The sequence below is a fragment of the Engystomops pustulosus genome, chromosome 10 (assembly GCF_040894005.1).
Source record: "Engystomops pustulosus chromosome 10, aEngPut4.maternal, whole genome shotgun sequence".
Lineage (NCBI taxonomy): Eukaryota > Metazoa > Chordata > Amphibia > Anura > Leptodactylidae > Engystomops > Engystomops pustulosus.
This window is the reverse complement of record NC_092420.1, coordinates 5,857,313-5,874,854: the sequence shown is the minus strand read 5'-3', so window position 1 is coordinate 5,874,854 and position 17,542 is coordinate 5,857,313. Positions and strand designations below refer to the sequence as shown.

General features: G+C 43.8%; 1 protein-coding gene across 3 annotated transcripts in view; it reads left to right on the top strand.

Annotated features, from left to right (window-relative positions):
- Positions 1-17,214, top strand: part of RAD18 (RAD18 E3 ubiquitin protein ligase) — a 284,707-nt gene extending 267,493 nt beyond the window's left edge. For all 3 annotated transcript variants that reach the window (XM_072128079.1, XM_072128077.1, XM_072128078.1), the window contains one exon: positions 16,296-17,214. In XM_072128079.1, the coding sequence (XP_071984180.1) occupies positions 16,296-16,395 (100 nt within the window). In that variant the 3' untranslated portion in view covers positions 16,396-17,214. The remainder of the gene's footprint in view (positions 1-16,295) is intronic.
- The last annotated feature ends 328 nt before the right edge of the window (positions 17,215-17,542 follow it).

Here is a 17,542-nt window from a genome sequence, read left to right as displayed (position 1 = left end):
TAGTAGTTATATTCTTGTACATAGGGAGCAGTATTATAGTAGTTATATTCTTGTACATAGGGGGCAGTATTATAGTAGTTATATTCCTGTACATAGGGGGCAGTATTATAGTAGTTATATTCTTGTACATAGGGGGTAGTATTATAGTAGTTATAATCTTGTACATAGGGGCAGTATTATAGTAGTTATATTCCTGTACATAGGGGGCAGTATTATAGTAGTTATATTCCTGTACATAGGGGGCAGTATTATAGTAGTTATATTCCTGTACATAGGGGGCAGTATTATAGTAGTTATATTCTTGTACATAGGGGGCAGTATTATAGTAGTTATATTCCTGTACATAGGGGGCAGTATTATAGTAGTTATATTCTTGTACATAGGGGGCAGTATTATAGTAGTTATATTCTTGTACATAGGGGGCAGTATTATAGTAGTTATATTCTTGTACATAGGGGGCAGTATTATAGTAGTTATATTCCTGTACATAGGGGGCAGTATTATAGTAGTTATATTCTTGTACATAGGGGGTAGTATTATAGTAGTTATAATCTTGTACATAGGGGCAGTATTATAGTAGTTATATTCCTGTACATAGGGGGCAGTATTATAGTAGTTATATTCCTGTACATAGGGGGCAGTATTATAGTAGTTATATTCCTGTACATAGGGGGCAGTATTATAGTAGTTATATTCTTGTACATAGGGGGCAGTATTATAGTAGTTATATTCCTGTACATAGGGGGCAGTATTATAGTAGTTATATTCTTGTACATAGGGGGCAGTATTATAGTAGTTATATTCTTGTACATAGGGGGCAGTATTATAGTAGTTATATTCTTGTACATAGGGGGCAGTATTATAGTAGTTATATTCCTGTACATAGGGGGCAGTATTATAGTAGTTAAATTCTTGTACATAGGGGCAGTATTATAGTAGTTATATTCCTGTACATAGGGGGCAGTATTATAGTAGTTATATTCCTGTACATAGGGGGCAGTATTATAGTAGTTATATTCCTGTACAGAGGGGGCAGTATTATAGTAGTTATATTCTTGTACATAGGGGGCAGTATTATAGTAGTTATATTCCTGTACATAGGGGGCAGTATTATAGTAGTTATATTCCTGTACATAGGGGGCAGTATTATAGTAGTTATATTCTTGAACATAGGGGGCAGTATTATAGTAGTTATATTCTTGTACATAGGGGGCAGTATTATAGTAGTTATATTCCTCTACATAGGGGCAGTATTATAGTAGTTATATTCCTGTACATAGGGGTCAGTATTATAGTAGTTATATTCCTGTACATAGGGGTCAGTATTATAGTAGTTATATTCCTGTACATAGGGGGCAGTATTATAGTAGTTATATTCCTGTACATAGGGGTCAGTATTATAGTAGTTATATTCCTGTACATAGGGGGCAGTATTATAGTAGTTATATTCTTGTACATAGGGGGCAGTATTATAGTAGTTATATTCTTGTACATAGGGGCAGTATTATAGTAGTTATATTCTTGTACATAGGGGGCAGTATTATAGTAGTTATATTCTTGTACATAGGAGGCAGTATTATAGTAGTTATATTCTTGTACATAGGAGGCAGTATTATAGTAGTTATATTCTTGTACATAGGGAGCAGTATTATAGTAGTTATATTCTTGTACATAGGGGGCAGTATTATTGTAGTTATATTCTTGTACATAGGGGGCAGTATTATAGTAGTTATATTCCTGTACATAGGGGGCAGTATTATAGTAGTTATATTCCTGTACATAGGGGGCAGTATTATAGTAGTTATATTCCTGTACATAGGGGGCAGTATTATAGTAGTTATATTCCTGTACATAGGGGTCAGTATTATAGTAGTTATATTCCTGTACATAGGGGGCAGTATTATAGTAGTTATATTCTTGTACATAGGGGGCAGTATTATAGTAGTTATATTCTTGTACATAGGGGCAGTATTATAGTAGTTATATTCTTGTACATAGGGGGCAGTATTATAGTAGTTATATTCTTGTACATAGGGGGCAGTATTATAGTAGTTATATTCTTGTACATAGGAGGCAGTATTATTGTAGTTATATTCTTGTACATAGGGAGCAGTATTATAGTAGTTATATTCCTGTACATAGGGGGCAGTATTATAGTAGTTATATTCTTGTACATAGGGGCAGTATTATAGTAATTATATTCTTCTACATAGGGAGCAGTGTCATAGTAGTTATATTCCTGTACATAGGGGGCAGTATTATAGTAGTTATATTCTTGTACATAGGGAGCAGTATTATAGTAGTTATATTCTTGTACATAGGGGGCAGTATTATAGTAGTTATATTCCTGTACATAGGGGGCAGTATTATAGTAGTTATATTCCTGTACATAGGGGGCAGTATTATAGTAGTTATATTCTTGTACATAGGGGGCAGTATTATAGTACTTATATTCTTGTACATAGGGGGCAGTATTATAGTAGTTATATTCCTGTACATAGGGTGCAGTATTATAGTAGATATATTCTTGTACATAGGGGGCAGTATTATAGTAGTTATATTCTTGTACATAGGGGCAGTATTATAGTAATTATATTCTTCTACATAGGGGGCAGTATTATAGTAGTTATATTCCTGTACATAGGGGGCAGTATTATAGTAGTTATATTCCTGTATATAGGGGGCAGTATTATAGTAGTTATATTCTTGTACATAGGGGGCAGTATTATAGTAGTTATATTCTTGTACATAGGGGGCAGTATTATAGTAGTTATATTCTTGTACATAGGGGGCAGTATTATAGTAGTTATATTCTTGTACATAGGGGGCAGTATTATAGTAGTTATATTCTTGTACATAGGAGGCAGTATTATAGTAGTTATATTCCTGTACATAGGGGGCAGTATTATAGTAGTTATATTCTTGTACATAGGGGGCAGTATTATAGTAGTTATATTCCTGTACATAGGGGGCAGTATTATAGTAGTTATATTCCTGTACATAGGGGGCAGTATTATAGTAGTTATATTCCTGTACATAGGGAGCAGTATTATAGTAGTTATATTCTTGTACATAGCGGGCAGTATTATAGTAGTTATATTCTTGTACATAGGAGGCAGAATTATAGTAGTTATATTCCTGTACATAGGGGGCAGTATTATAGTAGTTATATTCTTGTACATAGGGGGCAGTATTATAGTAGTTATTTTCTTGTACATAGGGGCAGTATTATAGTAGTTATATTCCTGTACATAGGGGGCAGTATTATAGTAGTTATATTCTTGTACATAGGGGGCAGTATTATAGTAGTTATATTCCTGTACATAGGGGGCAGTATTATAGCAGTTATATTCTTGTACATAGGGGGCAGTATTATAGTAGTTATATTCTTGTACATAGGGGGCAGTATTATAGTAGTTATATTCTTGTACATAGGGGGCAGTATTATAGTAGTTATATTCTTGTACATAGGGGCAGTATTATAGTAGTTATATTCTTGTACATAGGGGCAGTATTATAGTAGTTATATTCTTGTACATAGGAGGCAGTATTATAGTAGTTATATTCCTGTACATAGGGGGCAGTATTATAGCAGTTATTTTCTTGTACATAGGGGCAGTATTATAGTAGTTATATTCCTGTACATAGGGGGCAGTATTATAGTAGTTATATTCTTGTACATAGGGGGCAGTATTATAGTAGTTATATTCTTGTAAATAGGAGGCAGTATTATAGTAGTTATATTCCTGTACATAGGGGGCAGTATTATAGTAGTTATATTCCTGTACATAGGGGGCAGTATTATAGTAGTTATATTCTTGTACATAGGAGGCAGTATTATAGTAGTTATATTCCTGTACATAGGGAGCAGTATTATAGTAGTTATATTCTTGTACATAGGGGGCAGTATTATAGTAGTTATATTCTTGTACATAGGGGGCAGTATTATAGTAGTTATATTCCTGTACATAGGGGGCAGTATTATAGTAGTTATATTCCTGTACATAGGGGACAGTATTATAGTAGTTATATTCCTGTACATAGGGGGCAGTATTATAGTAGTTATATTCTTGTACATAGGGGGCAGTATTATAGTAGTTATATTCCTGTACATAGGGGGCAGTATTATAGTAGTTATATTCTTGTACATAGGGGGCAGTATTATAGTAGTTATATTCCTGTACATAGGGGCAGTATTATAGTAGTTATATTCCTGTACATAGGGGGCAGTATTATAGTAGTCATATACCTGTGCATAGGGGGCAGTATTATAGTAGTTATATTCTTGTACATAGGGGCAGTATTATAGTAGTTATATTCTTGTACATAGGAGGCAGTATTATAGTAGTTATATTCCTGTACATAGGGGGCAGTATTATAGTAGTCATATACCTGTGCATAGGGGGCAGTATTATAGTAGTTATATTCTTGTACATAGGGGCAGTATTATAGTAGTTATATTCTTGTACATAGGGGCAGTATTATAGTAGTTATATTCTTGTACATAGGGGGCAGTATTATAGTAGTTATATTCTTGTACATAGGGAGCAGTATTCTAGTAGTTATATTCCTGTACATAGGGGGCAGTATTATAGTAGTTATATTCCTGTACATAGGGGGCAGTATTATAGTAGTTATATTCCTGTACATAGGGGGCAGTATTATAGTAGTTATATCCCTGTACATAGGAGACAGTATTATAGTAGTTATATTCCTGTACATAGGGGGCAGTATTATAGTAGTTATATACCTGTACATAGGGGGCAGTATTATAGTAGTTATATACCTGTACATAGGGGGCAGTATTATAGTAGTTATATTCCTGTACATAGGGGCAGTATTGTTATATCCCTGTGTACAGAGAGTGGTGGTATAAAGTCTGGGCAGATACAATAGGTATCCCACAGGTAATACAGATGATGTGACTTAGCAGGGGGTAGATTATATGTAAGAAACATCCTCATGAATGGTATAGAAATGACTGTTCTATCCTGGAGTATGAGAGGGGTAATGGCTTTTGATGGTAATTACCGGGTAGGTGGATGTAGTCTTCAGTACAATGGTGTCTTCTCCGAGGCTGAGCTGTAGGGGGTCAGGCAGCGGCTTATGTTTATGTTGTATAATCTTTTTATACCTTATATATTGTTGGAGCTATCGGCTGTATACTGCGGCTTTTATGTTGCGGACTCTCCACATCCTTTATGTTCAGGTCTTTTCTCTTGTAGTAGTATTGTAGTTCCCCTGCAGCTCTGTCCCAGTGTTATGTATGGCCAGTAACTCCTCACAGATGGGAATTACCTTTCTTGTATGACCTTTGCCATTATAATCTCTTCCGTGGAAGTGCAGAATTTTGAAGCAAAATAAGCTGAGACGTTTCATAGAAGAATATTCTCTCTATATCTGTATGTTGACATGATACAAATGTTGCAGTGAGTTTATGGGCCACTACCAGAATCCTTGGCTGCAGCCTATTACTTGGGGTCATCCTCTTCTTACTCCTTTTCAATCCTTTCTATGATTTCCATTCATATTGTATTCTCTTGTCTCTCTGATCGGACTTGGAGTACATATAACACGGTTTGTAGAAGCAAACATTGCCCCATAATATTGGTACAGAGATACAGATGATATGATCTGATTCTTTGCAGCAGCTGGAAAGTGTGAAGCTTCTCACTTTCCGGCAGAGCTGAATTTCTACTGCGCTGACATCTAGTGGTCTGTAGAGTAAGGGCAGCTGTAGGAAAATAAAAGCATGAAGAAAAGTTATTGGGGGTCATTTACTAAGGGCCCGATTCGCGTTTTCCCGACGTGTTACCCGAATATTTTCGATTTCCGCCGATTCTCCCTGAATTGCCCTGGGATTTTGGCGCACCCGATCGGATTGTGGTGCATCGGCGCCGGCATGCACGCGACGGAAGTCGGGGGCGTGGCCGATCGGAAACCCGACGGATTCGGAAAAACCGCAACATTTAAAAAAAAAAATGTGTTGCGGAGCTCGCACTTACCTTCACTCAGCCCGGCTCGGTATATTCCAGTGCGTTCCGATGCTCTTCAGCGCAGCAGCGCCACCTGGTGGGCGGCAGAGGAACTGCCTTAATAAATCCCGGCCGGACCCGAATCCACCGCAGAGAACGCGCCGCTGGATCGCGAATGGACCGGGTAAGTAAATCTGCCCCAATGTCTAATAATTAGATTTCTCTTCTCAACTTCTACACAAATCTTAATGTATCTATGGTTACAGACTACAGCGGATCCCAGGTGTAATCTCATTTTTCACCTCTGTTATTTCATTATTTCATTTATTTTTTACCTCCGTTACCGATTACTGTCTGGTTTGCAAAACATAAACCTCCTACAAGCGCCCACAGAGACACGAGAGTCTGTATGGGCGCTGAAGACGCATAGAAGGGTTTTTTTTTTAAAAATAACCCTATTTGCAAAATTACTTGATATCTTTTAAAATTAAAGGGTTCTGTCAGCGGGTGTGACTGCAGCCAGTGCTCCGTATTGTCCCTGGAGAGATGTGTAATCAGACCTCACACTGCTGTGCTCTGTGCTCTCTGCAGCCAGTGTTATGTATTGTCCCTGGAGAGATGTGTAATCAGACCTCACACTGCTGTGCTCTGTGCTCTCTGCAGCCAGTGCTCCGTATTGTCCCTGGAGAGATGTGTAATCAGACCTCACACTGCTGTGCTCTGTGCTCTCTGAAGCCAGTGTTATGTATTGTCCCTGGAGAGATGTGTAATCAGACCTCACACTGCTGTGCTCTGTGCTCTCTGCAGCCAGTGCTATGTATTGTCCCTGCAGAGATGTGTAATCAGACCTCACACTGCTGTGCTCTGTGCTCTCTGCAGCCAGTGTTATGTATTGTCCCTGGAGAGATGTGTAATCAGACCTCACACTGCTGTGCTCTGTGCTCTCTGCAGCCAGTGTTATGTATTATCCCTGTAGAGATGTGTAATCAGACCTCACACTGCTGTGCTCTGTGCTCTCTGCAGCCAGTGCTATGTATTGTCCCTGGAGAGATGTGTAATCAGACCTCACACTGCTGTGCTCTGTGCTCTGTGCAGCCAGTGTTATGTATTGTCCCTGGAGAGATGTGTAATCAGACCTCACACTGCTGTGCTCTGTGCTCTCTGCAGCCAGTGCTATGTATTGTCCCTGGAGAGATGTGTAATCAGACCTCACACTGCTGTGCTCTGTGCTCTCTGCAGCCAGTGCTATGTATTGTCCCTGGAGAGATGTGTAATCACACCTCACACTGCTGTGCTCTGTGCTCTCTGCAGCCAGTGTTATGTATTGTCCCTGGAGAGATGTGTAATCAGACCTCACACTGCTGTGCTCTGTGCTCTCTGCAGCCAGTGTTATGTATTGTCCCTGGAGAGATGTGTAATCACACCTTTGTGTGGGCTGTTAAGCTGCAGGACTGTGATATATGGATTTATATTCCAGGATTGCAGCTTCTCCATGTGTATTGTGAATACATCCTCACACTGCTGTGCGCTCTGCAGCCAGTGTTAGGCATTGGCCCTGTTGATCTGTATAATTACATTTTTGTGTATGTGGGCTGTGTCCTTGCATCAAGCCACTTCTTAGCCCCTTACCTCTGCTGTGGGTGACTGCTGTAATCGGTGAAGGCTGTTGAGCATTGCAGAGAGCTAAGAGCACAGCAGTGTGAGGACACGCCCTCAGCACAGCTGGAGAAACTACAGTCCCTAATGCTACGTATCTGCTGACAGGTTCCCTTTAGAATGGCCTGGATACATTTTTAGAGATGAATCTTGTGTGTGTTCTTCTCTACTGTATTGAGCAGCGTCCCCCCTGATACCTAAGCTCCGGAGGATGGTTGATATTTGATTTTCTTGAGATTTTTCAGCCTCTCTCCTCCGTCCGTCCGGCTGCTGCTAGGAGACCCGGGCCGTGGTATTGATGCGCTTCATGACTTCCAGTCTAATTCTTTGGGTAAACATTGTGTTTGCTCTTTGTCTGTTGCTGTGCAGTCCGCCCTGTGTGCCAGCTCATTGTCTGCTCGCTCCGTCGGGCCACGCTCCGTCTCATTGTTGGGGCACAATGGCGCATTGTCAGGTATTAGGAGCGGGCACTGCCACTAATGCTTCTATAACACGACCCCCCGCCATGTGTGACCTCAGCAGAGCGCGGGCACAGAGACGTCACCGCCTGCAAGAACCAACACATCGCCAAACAGTAACTTTACCGAAAATTAAGAGAATTGTTAAAAGCAAAGTGCCAGCGACTTTCAGAAACTTTAAAGCTTTCCTCCAATTATAGACGACTTACCATAATGAAGGGTGCAGGGGAGGAGAAGAGTCTGCACTTCTTCTATACAAATAGTCTCTTCTCTGTCATTATACTGTATCCATATGCAACCAGGTCATCCTTGTGATACCCCACAAATTGGGATAAAGGGGTTCAGGTTGCCATATCACTAGAATATTCCTATAAGCAATGGATTGTAGATGGAGGGGCCTGCGACAGACTTTGTGTTGGGAGTCCAGAAGCTTTGAGTTACACGTCTAACAGGGGTTGTCCATCCTGCACCCCCTCAGTAATGATGCCCTTTAGTCTCGGACCTTTGCCCCATCACTCTCTCCGTGCTCGTTGCCTTCTCTCCGGTGTTGTCCATCTAATTGTCGCTTTAATTACCAAGCGGGAAACCAAATCTATTATTTACTGTTCTCATTGCAGAGTGCCGGCCCGCAGCTCGCCCCTTCCAATAACACAGGGGGATGTTTGTATGACTGCAGGGAGCGCCCTCCGGACGGTGCCCTCCATGTGCCTCTAGTCAGTGACCTGTGGAGATGAGAGGAGGCGGATGCTCCAGCACTGTGATACCCTGTGATATGGATCCATCTCATCTATTTCTCTGCTCATCTCACACTGTGGCTTTGTTGCAATTTTTGGAATTTTCCACCATCATGTAGTGTAGTCTTCATGTGCACCTTTATCAGCTGTGATGAAAGCAGGGGTCCTCCTCAGGGGTCCTCCTCAGGCCGAACCTCTTCAAACAGGTGGTGTCATTAATAACATTTATCCCTGATTCGCAGGATAGGGTATAAATGTATGATTACTGGGGGTCTGACAGCCAAGACGCCCTACAATCTGCAAAATTGGGGACATGTCACCTTGACCTGCTGTATTGCACTTGGACTTCAAGATTCTGGAGCTTCTCCCAGGCCCCGGAGCTTCTCCCAGGCCCCGGAGCTTCTCCCAGGCCCCGGAGCTTCTCCCAGGCCCCGGAGCTTCTCCCAGGCCCCGGAGCTTCTCCCAGGCCCCGGAGATTCTCCTCTGCAGCTTTTCTCTCGGGCTCTGGAGTTTCTTTCTGTGCACTATTGACTTCTATGGGATGTTCCACTGGTATGGAGCAGGTCAAGGATCCCCCATTCTGCAGATTGTGGCTGTGAGACCCCATTTAAGGCACGGTGACACTTGACGTGAACTCCACAGGATATCCATTCACTGCAAGCAAAGGTTGAAATCCTCCCCCTTAGGGAGTAGCGGCGACCTCTTCACCTCCATAGTACGTAGGCGAGGTCCAGCTCACTAATTTGTACCACTGGACTATGTGTACCTTGTCAAAGTGAGAAGGGAAAGACAGGAGAGTCTAGAGGTGCCGACTCCTTACATCAGGACACGTTGTGACTTCTTATAAATCTTTTTATGCGAAAAGCGTAGCGTGTTTCGATAATAGAAGAGCAGTGGAGGTGGCTGGTGACCTAAAAAAAAATATAGCAGGATGAGAATCTTGCCACCATGTGCCGTGCATAACATCAGCATCTATCCATGTAGCAGAGCCCCCTCCCCCCTCAGGCACTAAGTTATAGATGTAATAGCTGTTGTGTTTTCTCTATAGCGCCCCTTGTGGTGGTGTCTGTATTCATGTTATTTTGCACCATGCAGTTGCCCCATTGATATTTTATGATCCACCAGACTAAAAACTGTATTTCTCTCTCCAAGCAGCGGTATATGGGACCAGGATGAACCCCCCATGCTTTACACTGCAGGCTGCAGAATAGACCCCACGTATCATCACCAGTCTATTGTTTTGCCCCTGAATTGCCTCCTTTTACACATCGGCCGGGTTTGGCGCCCTCTCAGTGGTGCAGACTAGTCGTATGTTCCCAGTTTTTGATCCCTGTTTCCTGGGGTCCGGCTTTTCTCTCACGTTTCTGCGCAGGACATGTGTTTCCATTAGATATTCGGATAACACATGCCTCAGTGCCGGGGAATACTCGTGTCCTGCTCTCTCGGGGCTTTGAAGTGTTAGTTTTCTTAGTATTAGCCTAGAAATCCAATCTCACATCCTGCGGAGTCCCCGAGCGCGGGGGATGTCTGCCGACCTCCTGGATGTGGCCACGGCTCCGGCTCTTCCTTTGCTGCGATTATTTGCCTCCAGTTCTTGTAGTTTCCTCAGGCGGGGGATGTGTCTCATGTAACTAGAAGTGTGGGAAGGGAAGAGCCGTCCTGCTCCGTTCTCTGCTGGATGGTGATTGTATGTGTCGGGCCCTTCCTATGGGGCCCTCTGGTATGTGAAGGGCCATGGGTCTCATATGCTGGTCCTTCTACTTTGTCTTGGGCATTTCTTCTGTTCTCTCTTGTGTCCGGAGCCCTTCTTCTAGTCCCTGCTGTGGGTTGTGTTGCTCTTGTTCTGACATTCTCCTTCATGTTCTTCGGATGCCTCATGCTGTAGCTGGCGCAATTCATGGTCTCCATACTATACCGTGTCCCCTCTTCTGATGTCTCATGCTATACCGTGGCTCCTCTTCTGATGTCTCATATTATACCGTGGCTCCTCTTCTGATGTCTCATACTATACCGTGGCTCCTCTTCTGATGTCTCATACTATACCGTGGCTCCTCTTCTGATGTCTCATACTATACCGTGGCTCCTCTTCTGATGTCTCATACTATACCGTGGCTCCTCTTCTGATGTCTCATACTATACCGTGTCCCCTCTTCTGATGTCTCATACTATACCGTGGCTCCTCTTCTGATGTCTCATATTATACCGTGGCTCCTCTTCTGATGTCTCATACTATACCGTGTCCCCTCTTCTGATGTCTCATACAATACCGTGGCCCCTCTTCTGATGTCTCATACTATACCGTGGCTCCTCTTCTGATGTCTCATATTATACCGTGGCTCCTCTTCTGATGTCTCATACTATACCGTGTCCCCTCTTCTGATGTCTCATACTATACCGTGGCTCCTCTTCTGATGTCTCATATTATACCGTGGCTCCTCTTCTGATGTCTCATACTATACCGTGGCTCCTCTTCTGATGTCTCATACTATACCGTGGCTCCTCTTCTGATGTCTCATACTTTACCGTGGCTCCTCTTCTGATGTCTCATACCGTGGCTCCTCTTCTGATGTCTCATAATATACCGTGGCCCCTCTTCTGATGTCTCATACAATACCGTGGCTCCTCTTCTGATGTCTCATACTATACCGTGGCTCCTCTTCTGATGTCTCATACTATACCGTGTCCCCTCTTCTGATGTCTCATACTATACCGTGGCTCCTCTTCTGATGTCTCATATTATACCGTGGCTCCTCTTCTGATGTCTCATACTATACCGTGGCTCCTCTTCTGATGTCTCATATTATACCGTGGCTCCTCTTCTGATGTCTCATACTATACCGTGGCTCCTCTTCTGATGTCTCATACTATACCGTGGCTCCTCTTCTGTCTCCTCTTCTGATGTCTCATACTATACCGTGTCTCCTCTTCTGATGTCTCATACTATACCGTGGCTCCTCTTCTGATGTCTCATATTATACCGTGGCTCCTCTTCTGATGTCTCATAATATACCGTGGCCCCTCTTCTGATGTCTCATACAATACCGTGGCTCCTCTTCTGATGTCTCATACTATACCGTGGCTCCTCTTCTGATGTCTCATACCGTGGCTCCTCTTCTGATGTCTCATAATATACCGTGGCCCCTCTTCTGATGTCTCATACAATACCGTGGCTCCTCTTCTGATGTCTCATACTATACCGTGGCTCCTCTTCTGATGTCTCATACTATACCGTGGCTCCTCTTCTGATGTCTCATACTATACCGTGGCTCCTCTTCTGATGTCTCATACTATACCGTGGCTCCTCTTCTGATGTCTCATATTATACCGTGGCTCCTCTTCTGATGTCTCATAATATACCGTGGCTCATACTATACCGTGGCTCCTCTTCTGATGTCTCATACTATACCGTGGCTCCTCTTCTGATGTCTCATATTATACCGTGGCTCCTCTTCTGATGTCTCATACTATACCGTGTCCCCTCTTCTGATGTCTCATACTATACCGTGGCTCCTCTTCTGATGTCTCATATTATACCGTGGCTCCTCTTCTGATGTCTCATACTATACCGTGGCTCCTCTTCTGATGTCTCATACTATACCGTGGCTCCTCTTCTGATGTCTCATACTTTACCGTGGCTCCTCTTCTGATGTCTCATACCGTGGCTCCTCTTCTGATGTCTCATAATATACCGTGGCCCCTCTTCTGATGTCTCATACAATACCGTGGCTCCTCTTCTGATGTCTCATACTATACCGTGGCTCCTCTTCTGATGTCTCATACTATACCGTGTCCCCTCTTCTGATGTCTCATACTATACCGTGGCTCCTCTTCTGATGTCTCATATTATACCGTGGCTCCTCTTCTGATGTCTCATACTATACCGTGGCTCCTCTTCTGATGTCTCATATTATACCGTGGCTCCTCTTCTGATGTCTCATACTATACCGTGGCTCCTCTTCTGATGTCTCATACTATACCGTGGCTCCTCTTCTGTCTCCTCTTCTGATGTCTCATACTATACCGTGTCTCCTCTTCTGATGTCTCATACTATACCGTGGCTCCTCTTCTGATGTCTCATATTATACCGTGGCTCCTCTTCTGATGTCTCATAATATACCGTGGCCCCTCTTCTGATGTCTCATACAATACCGTGGCTCCTCTTCTGATGTCTCATACTATACCGTGGCTCCTCTTCTGATGTCTCATACCGTGGCTCCTCTTCTGATGTCTCATAATATACCGTGGCCCCTCTTCTGATGTCTCATACAATACCGTGGCTCCTCTTCTGATGTCTCATACTATACCGTGGCTCCTCTTCTGATGTCTCATACTATACCGTGGCTCCTCTTCTGATGTCTCATACTATACCGTGGCTCCTCTTCTGATGTCTCATACTATACCGTGGCTCCTCTTCTGATGTCTCATATTATACCGTGGCTCCTCTTCTGATGTCTCATAATATACCGTGGCTCATACTATACCGTGGCTCCTCTTCTGATGTCTCATACTATACCGTGGCTCCTCTTCTGATGTCTCATACCGTGGCTCCTCTTCTGATGTCTCATAATATACCGTGGCCCCTCTTCTGATGTCTCATACAATACCGTGGCTCCTCTTCTGATGTCTCATACTATACCGTGGCTCCTCTTCTGATGTCTCATACTATACCGTGGCTCCTCTTCTGATGTCTCATACTATACCGTGGCTCCTCTTCTGATGTCTCATATTATACCGTGGCTCCTCTTCTGATGTCTCATAATATACCGTGGCTCATACTATACCGTGGCTCCTCTTCTGATGTCTCATACTATACCGTGGCTCCTCTTCTGATGTCTCATACCGTGGCTCCTCTTCTGATGTCTCATAATATACCGTGGCCCCTCTTCTGATGTCTCATACAATACCGTGGCTCCTCTTCTGATGTCTCATACTATACCGTGGCTCCTCTTCTGATGTCTCATACTATACCGTGGCTCCTCTTCTGATGTCTCATACTATACCGTGGCTCCTCTTCTGATGTCTCATACTATACCGTGGCTCCTCTTCTGATGTCTCATACTATACCGTGGCTCCTCTTCTGATGTCTCATACCGTGGCTCCTCTTCTGATGTCTCATACTATACCGTGGCCCCTCTTCTGATGTCTCATACTATACCGTGGCTCCTCTTCTGATGTCTCATACTATACCGTGGCCCCTCTTCTGATGTCTCATACTATACCGTGGCTCCTCTTCTGATGTCTCATATTATACCGTGGCTCCTCTTCTGATGTCTCATACTATACCGTGGCTCCTCTTCTGATGTCTCATAATATACCGTGGCTCCTCTTCTGATGTCTCATACTATACCGTGGCTCCTCTTCTGATGTCTCATACTATACCGTGGCTCCTCTTCTGATGTCTCATACTATACCGTGGCTCCTCTTCTGATGTCTCATATTATACCGTGGCTCATACTATACCGTGGCTCCTCTTCTGATGTCTCATACTATACCGTGGCTCCTCTTCTGATGTCTCATACCGTGGCTCCTCTTCTGATGTCTCATAATATACCGTGGCCCCTCTTCTGATGTCTCATACAATACCGTGGCTCCTCTTCTGATGTCTCATACTATACCGTGGCTCCTCTTCTGATGTCTCATACTATACCGTGGCTCCTCTTCTGATGTCTCATACTATACCGTGGCTCCTCTTCTGATGTCTCATACCGTGGCTCCTCTTCTGATGTCTCATAATATACCGTGGCCCCTCTTCTGATGTCTCATACAATACCGTGGCTCCTCTTCTGATGTCTCATACTATACCGTGGCTCCTCTTCTGATGTCTCATACTATACCGTGGCTCCTCTTCTGATGTCTCATACTATACCGTGGCTCCTCTTCTGATGTCTCATACTATACCGTGGCTCCTCTTCTGATGTCTCATACTATACCGTGGCTCCTCTTCTGATGTCTCATACTATACCGTGGCCCCTCTTTTTGGGACTTGGATGTGTCCCTTGTGTTGTGTTTCGTCCTGCCTGTAATACACAGTGAGTGGCTCTTGTATTACTACATTGTGTGCGGTGACTAATAAGGACCAGTCCTGGAGGTGCGGGCTGACCCGGGCACCTGGTGGTCCCTCGCCTTTACTGTTCAGTCCTCTGTTTCCTGTGTATTGTGGAGCGGACCCTCAGCGCGGGTGCCCGGTATGTGCCGCACAGATTGTAGGCGCTAAGATAAAAGCAGCGGCGGCAGTGACTAACAAGTGGCCTTTCCCTCCCACACAAAGCAGTGGGCGCGCGCGTCTAGTGCCCCTCATAAATGCTCCGATACTTCACGTTATGCGCCAGAATTAACCCCGCAGTGCACCGAGGAGGTGATCCATCAGCAGTCACCGCTCGCCTATTACTCCGGCACCTCCTGGGGGAGCTGTGATCCCTTTAAGTAGCCCCGCTACAATATATTTAGTAGTAAGAAACCTCCGATCCGATAAGTATCTGCGTCTTGGAGGACGGATTCCTTCCCTGACTCCTCGTCACCCCGCAGACTCGTAATTGTCTATGCGATTACCAGAGACGCATCTCAGAGCCGCACGCGTCTGCGCTTTTCCAACTTCTCCATTTGATTTGTATCTTTAATTGGATCAGGATCTTATTTTTGTTTGTTTCCACATTAACATTTGGCTCCCGGCTTCCAGTTTGTTCCCGGTTGGAGGGGCCCCCGCTCCCACCATTATTACTCGCGGGTCTGATAATTGGACTCGTCTCTGACTAATGACTCAGGTTTGATGGAGGCGCTGGCAGGGAACGCTCCGCTCAGGATGACAGCGATCCTGGACATTCTCCAAGTCGGATTAGAACCGGCTGCTCTCCTGGTCAGGACCGGATATTGCAGCAGCTAAAGGGGGTCATCCACTCAGATTCTAGGGGGATGGGATCAGGTTAGGGGGATATGTAATAAGTACCAACCGAATGTCTCCGAGGGTAGACAAGTCTTCAAGGAAAGTGTCTCTTCAGATACAATGTATCTAAAACAAAGAAATGCAACAAGTTTGCAATCATTAGCAATTATAAAATATTGTGTATACAGCTCCAGTGCAGAGCGATGTGTCGCTAAGAGGAATTAAAGACATTGTACAGGTTTAGGGGAACCCTGATGATTGGTGGAGGTATGACCACACACTATTCCTTAGGGGGTAACATGACCCTTGTTCTAGTTATTGAAATGGACGACCCCCTAATGATCGGTGAGTTAAATCCCCATGGAAAAGGAGATAACATTTATTCTGGGGACAATTCCTTTAAGACATAAATGCAGTATCCGACTACAGTGTGTTCGTAGTCTGTAACCATGGAAACATAAAAGTCTGTATTGTGTCTGTATTCTCGGATCAGTACCACTTTTTTTTAAGAGTTTTTGCAAGGTTTTTAATTTTTTCTAACAATTTGGTGCAGGGTCTACACGGTCTATAAATATCTCTGTTCTGTCTTCAGGGATCAGTCCGGACAGAAAAGGAAAAGGAGGAAAACGTTTCCCTCGGCAGAAGCGTCATGTAAGGCGCAGACCTCCACCAGCAGGAGGCAGCGCAAGTAGATGGATCCACACAGAAGATCCGGTATCTATTGTTACAGGATAGATGATGTCTCCGCCCACTGGACTCCTAAACCCAAAACATGCAGGAATACATGACCAAGTTATAGTCAGTATATATTGGTATGATCAGCTTCTCCTGCCACAAATATCAGACTATACATAAAATGGACCCTGAAGAAGGAGAAGAGTTCTGAGATTCCCCCTTTCAAATCCAAAAAAATCACCGGATACATCGTCCTCTGCCTAAAGCCACACGTCAGATGTAATGTAAAGGGAACCTGTCAGCAGGTGTGACCATACAGAATGTAGCCAATGGCGCAAGGAGAGCTCAGGGCACAGCAGTGTGAGGACACACTCCCAGTACAGGTAAAGAAGATTTAATCCTGGAATATAAATCCATATATCACAGTCCTGCTGCTACTAACAACATATACAAAGGCCTGATTACACATCTCTGCAGGGATTATACATAACACTGGCTGCAGAGAGCACAGAGCACAGCAGTGTGAGGTCTGATTACACATCTCTGCAGGGATTATACATAACACTGGCTGCAGAGAGCACAGAGCACAGCAGTGTGAGGACACGGCGCCAGCGCACATGGAGAAGCTACAATTCTGTAATATAGATCCATATATCACAGTCCTGCTGCTACTAACAACTTTCACAAAGGTCTCATTACACATCTCTCCAGGGACAATACATAACGCCGGCTGCAGTCTGTATGGTCACACCCCTTTGTACATTTGAACCCCTGTGCAGTAAGGTCTTGGGTTATCTTCTATTTTATGTTTATTGATAAAATCTTTGTTACTTTTAGATCTAGTTTTTGACATTTTTTGTAAACTCTTGTCCATGTAACCCCCCCCCCCCTTTACAGAGTCCTCTTAACCCTTTCAGAGCTGCTGTTTATGTTGTTTTCGGATAATGTTAGGTCTACATTGTGCCATTGAAATGGTGAGAGGTTTTGTATTTTTATGAAGTTTGCGGCTTTTATTAAACTCCGGCCTCACCCAATAAATAATTGTAATTTTATCTGTCAGCGGAGCAGGAGGCGCGTCCTTCATGTTAGGACTTCTCTGTGATAGTAGGTAGTAGGGGTGGTTTTGGCAGCCGCCTGGGGCCCAAAGCTTCTGGGGGGGGGGCA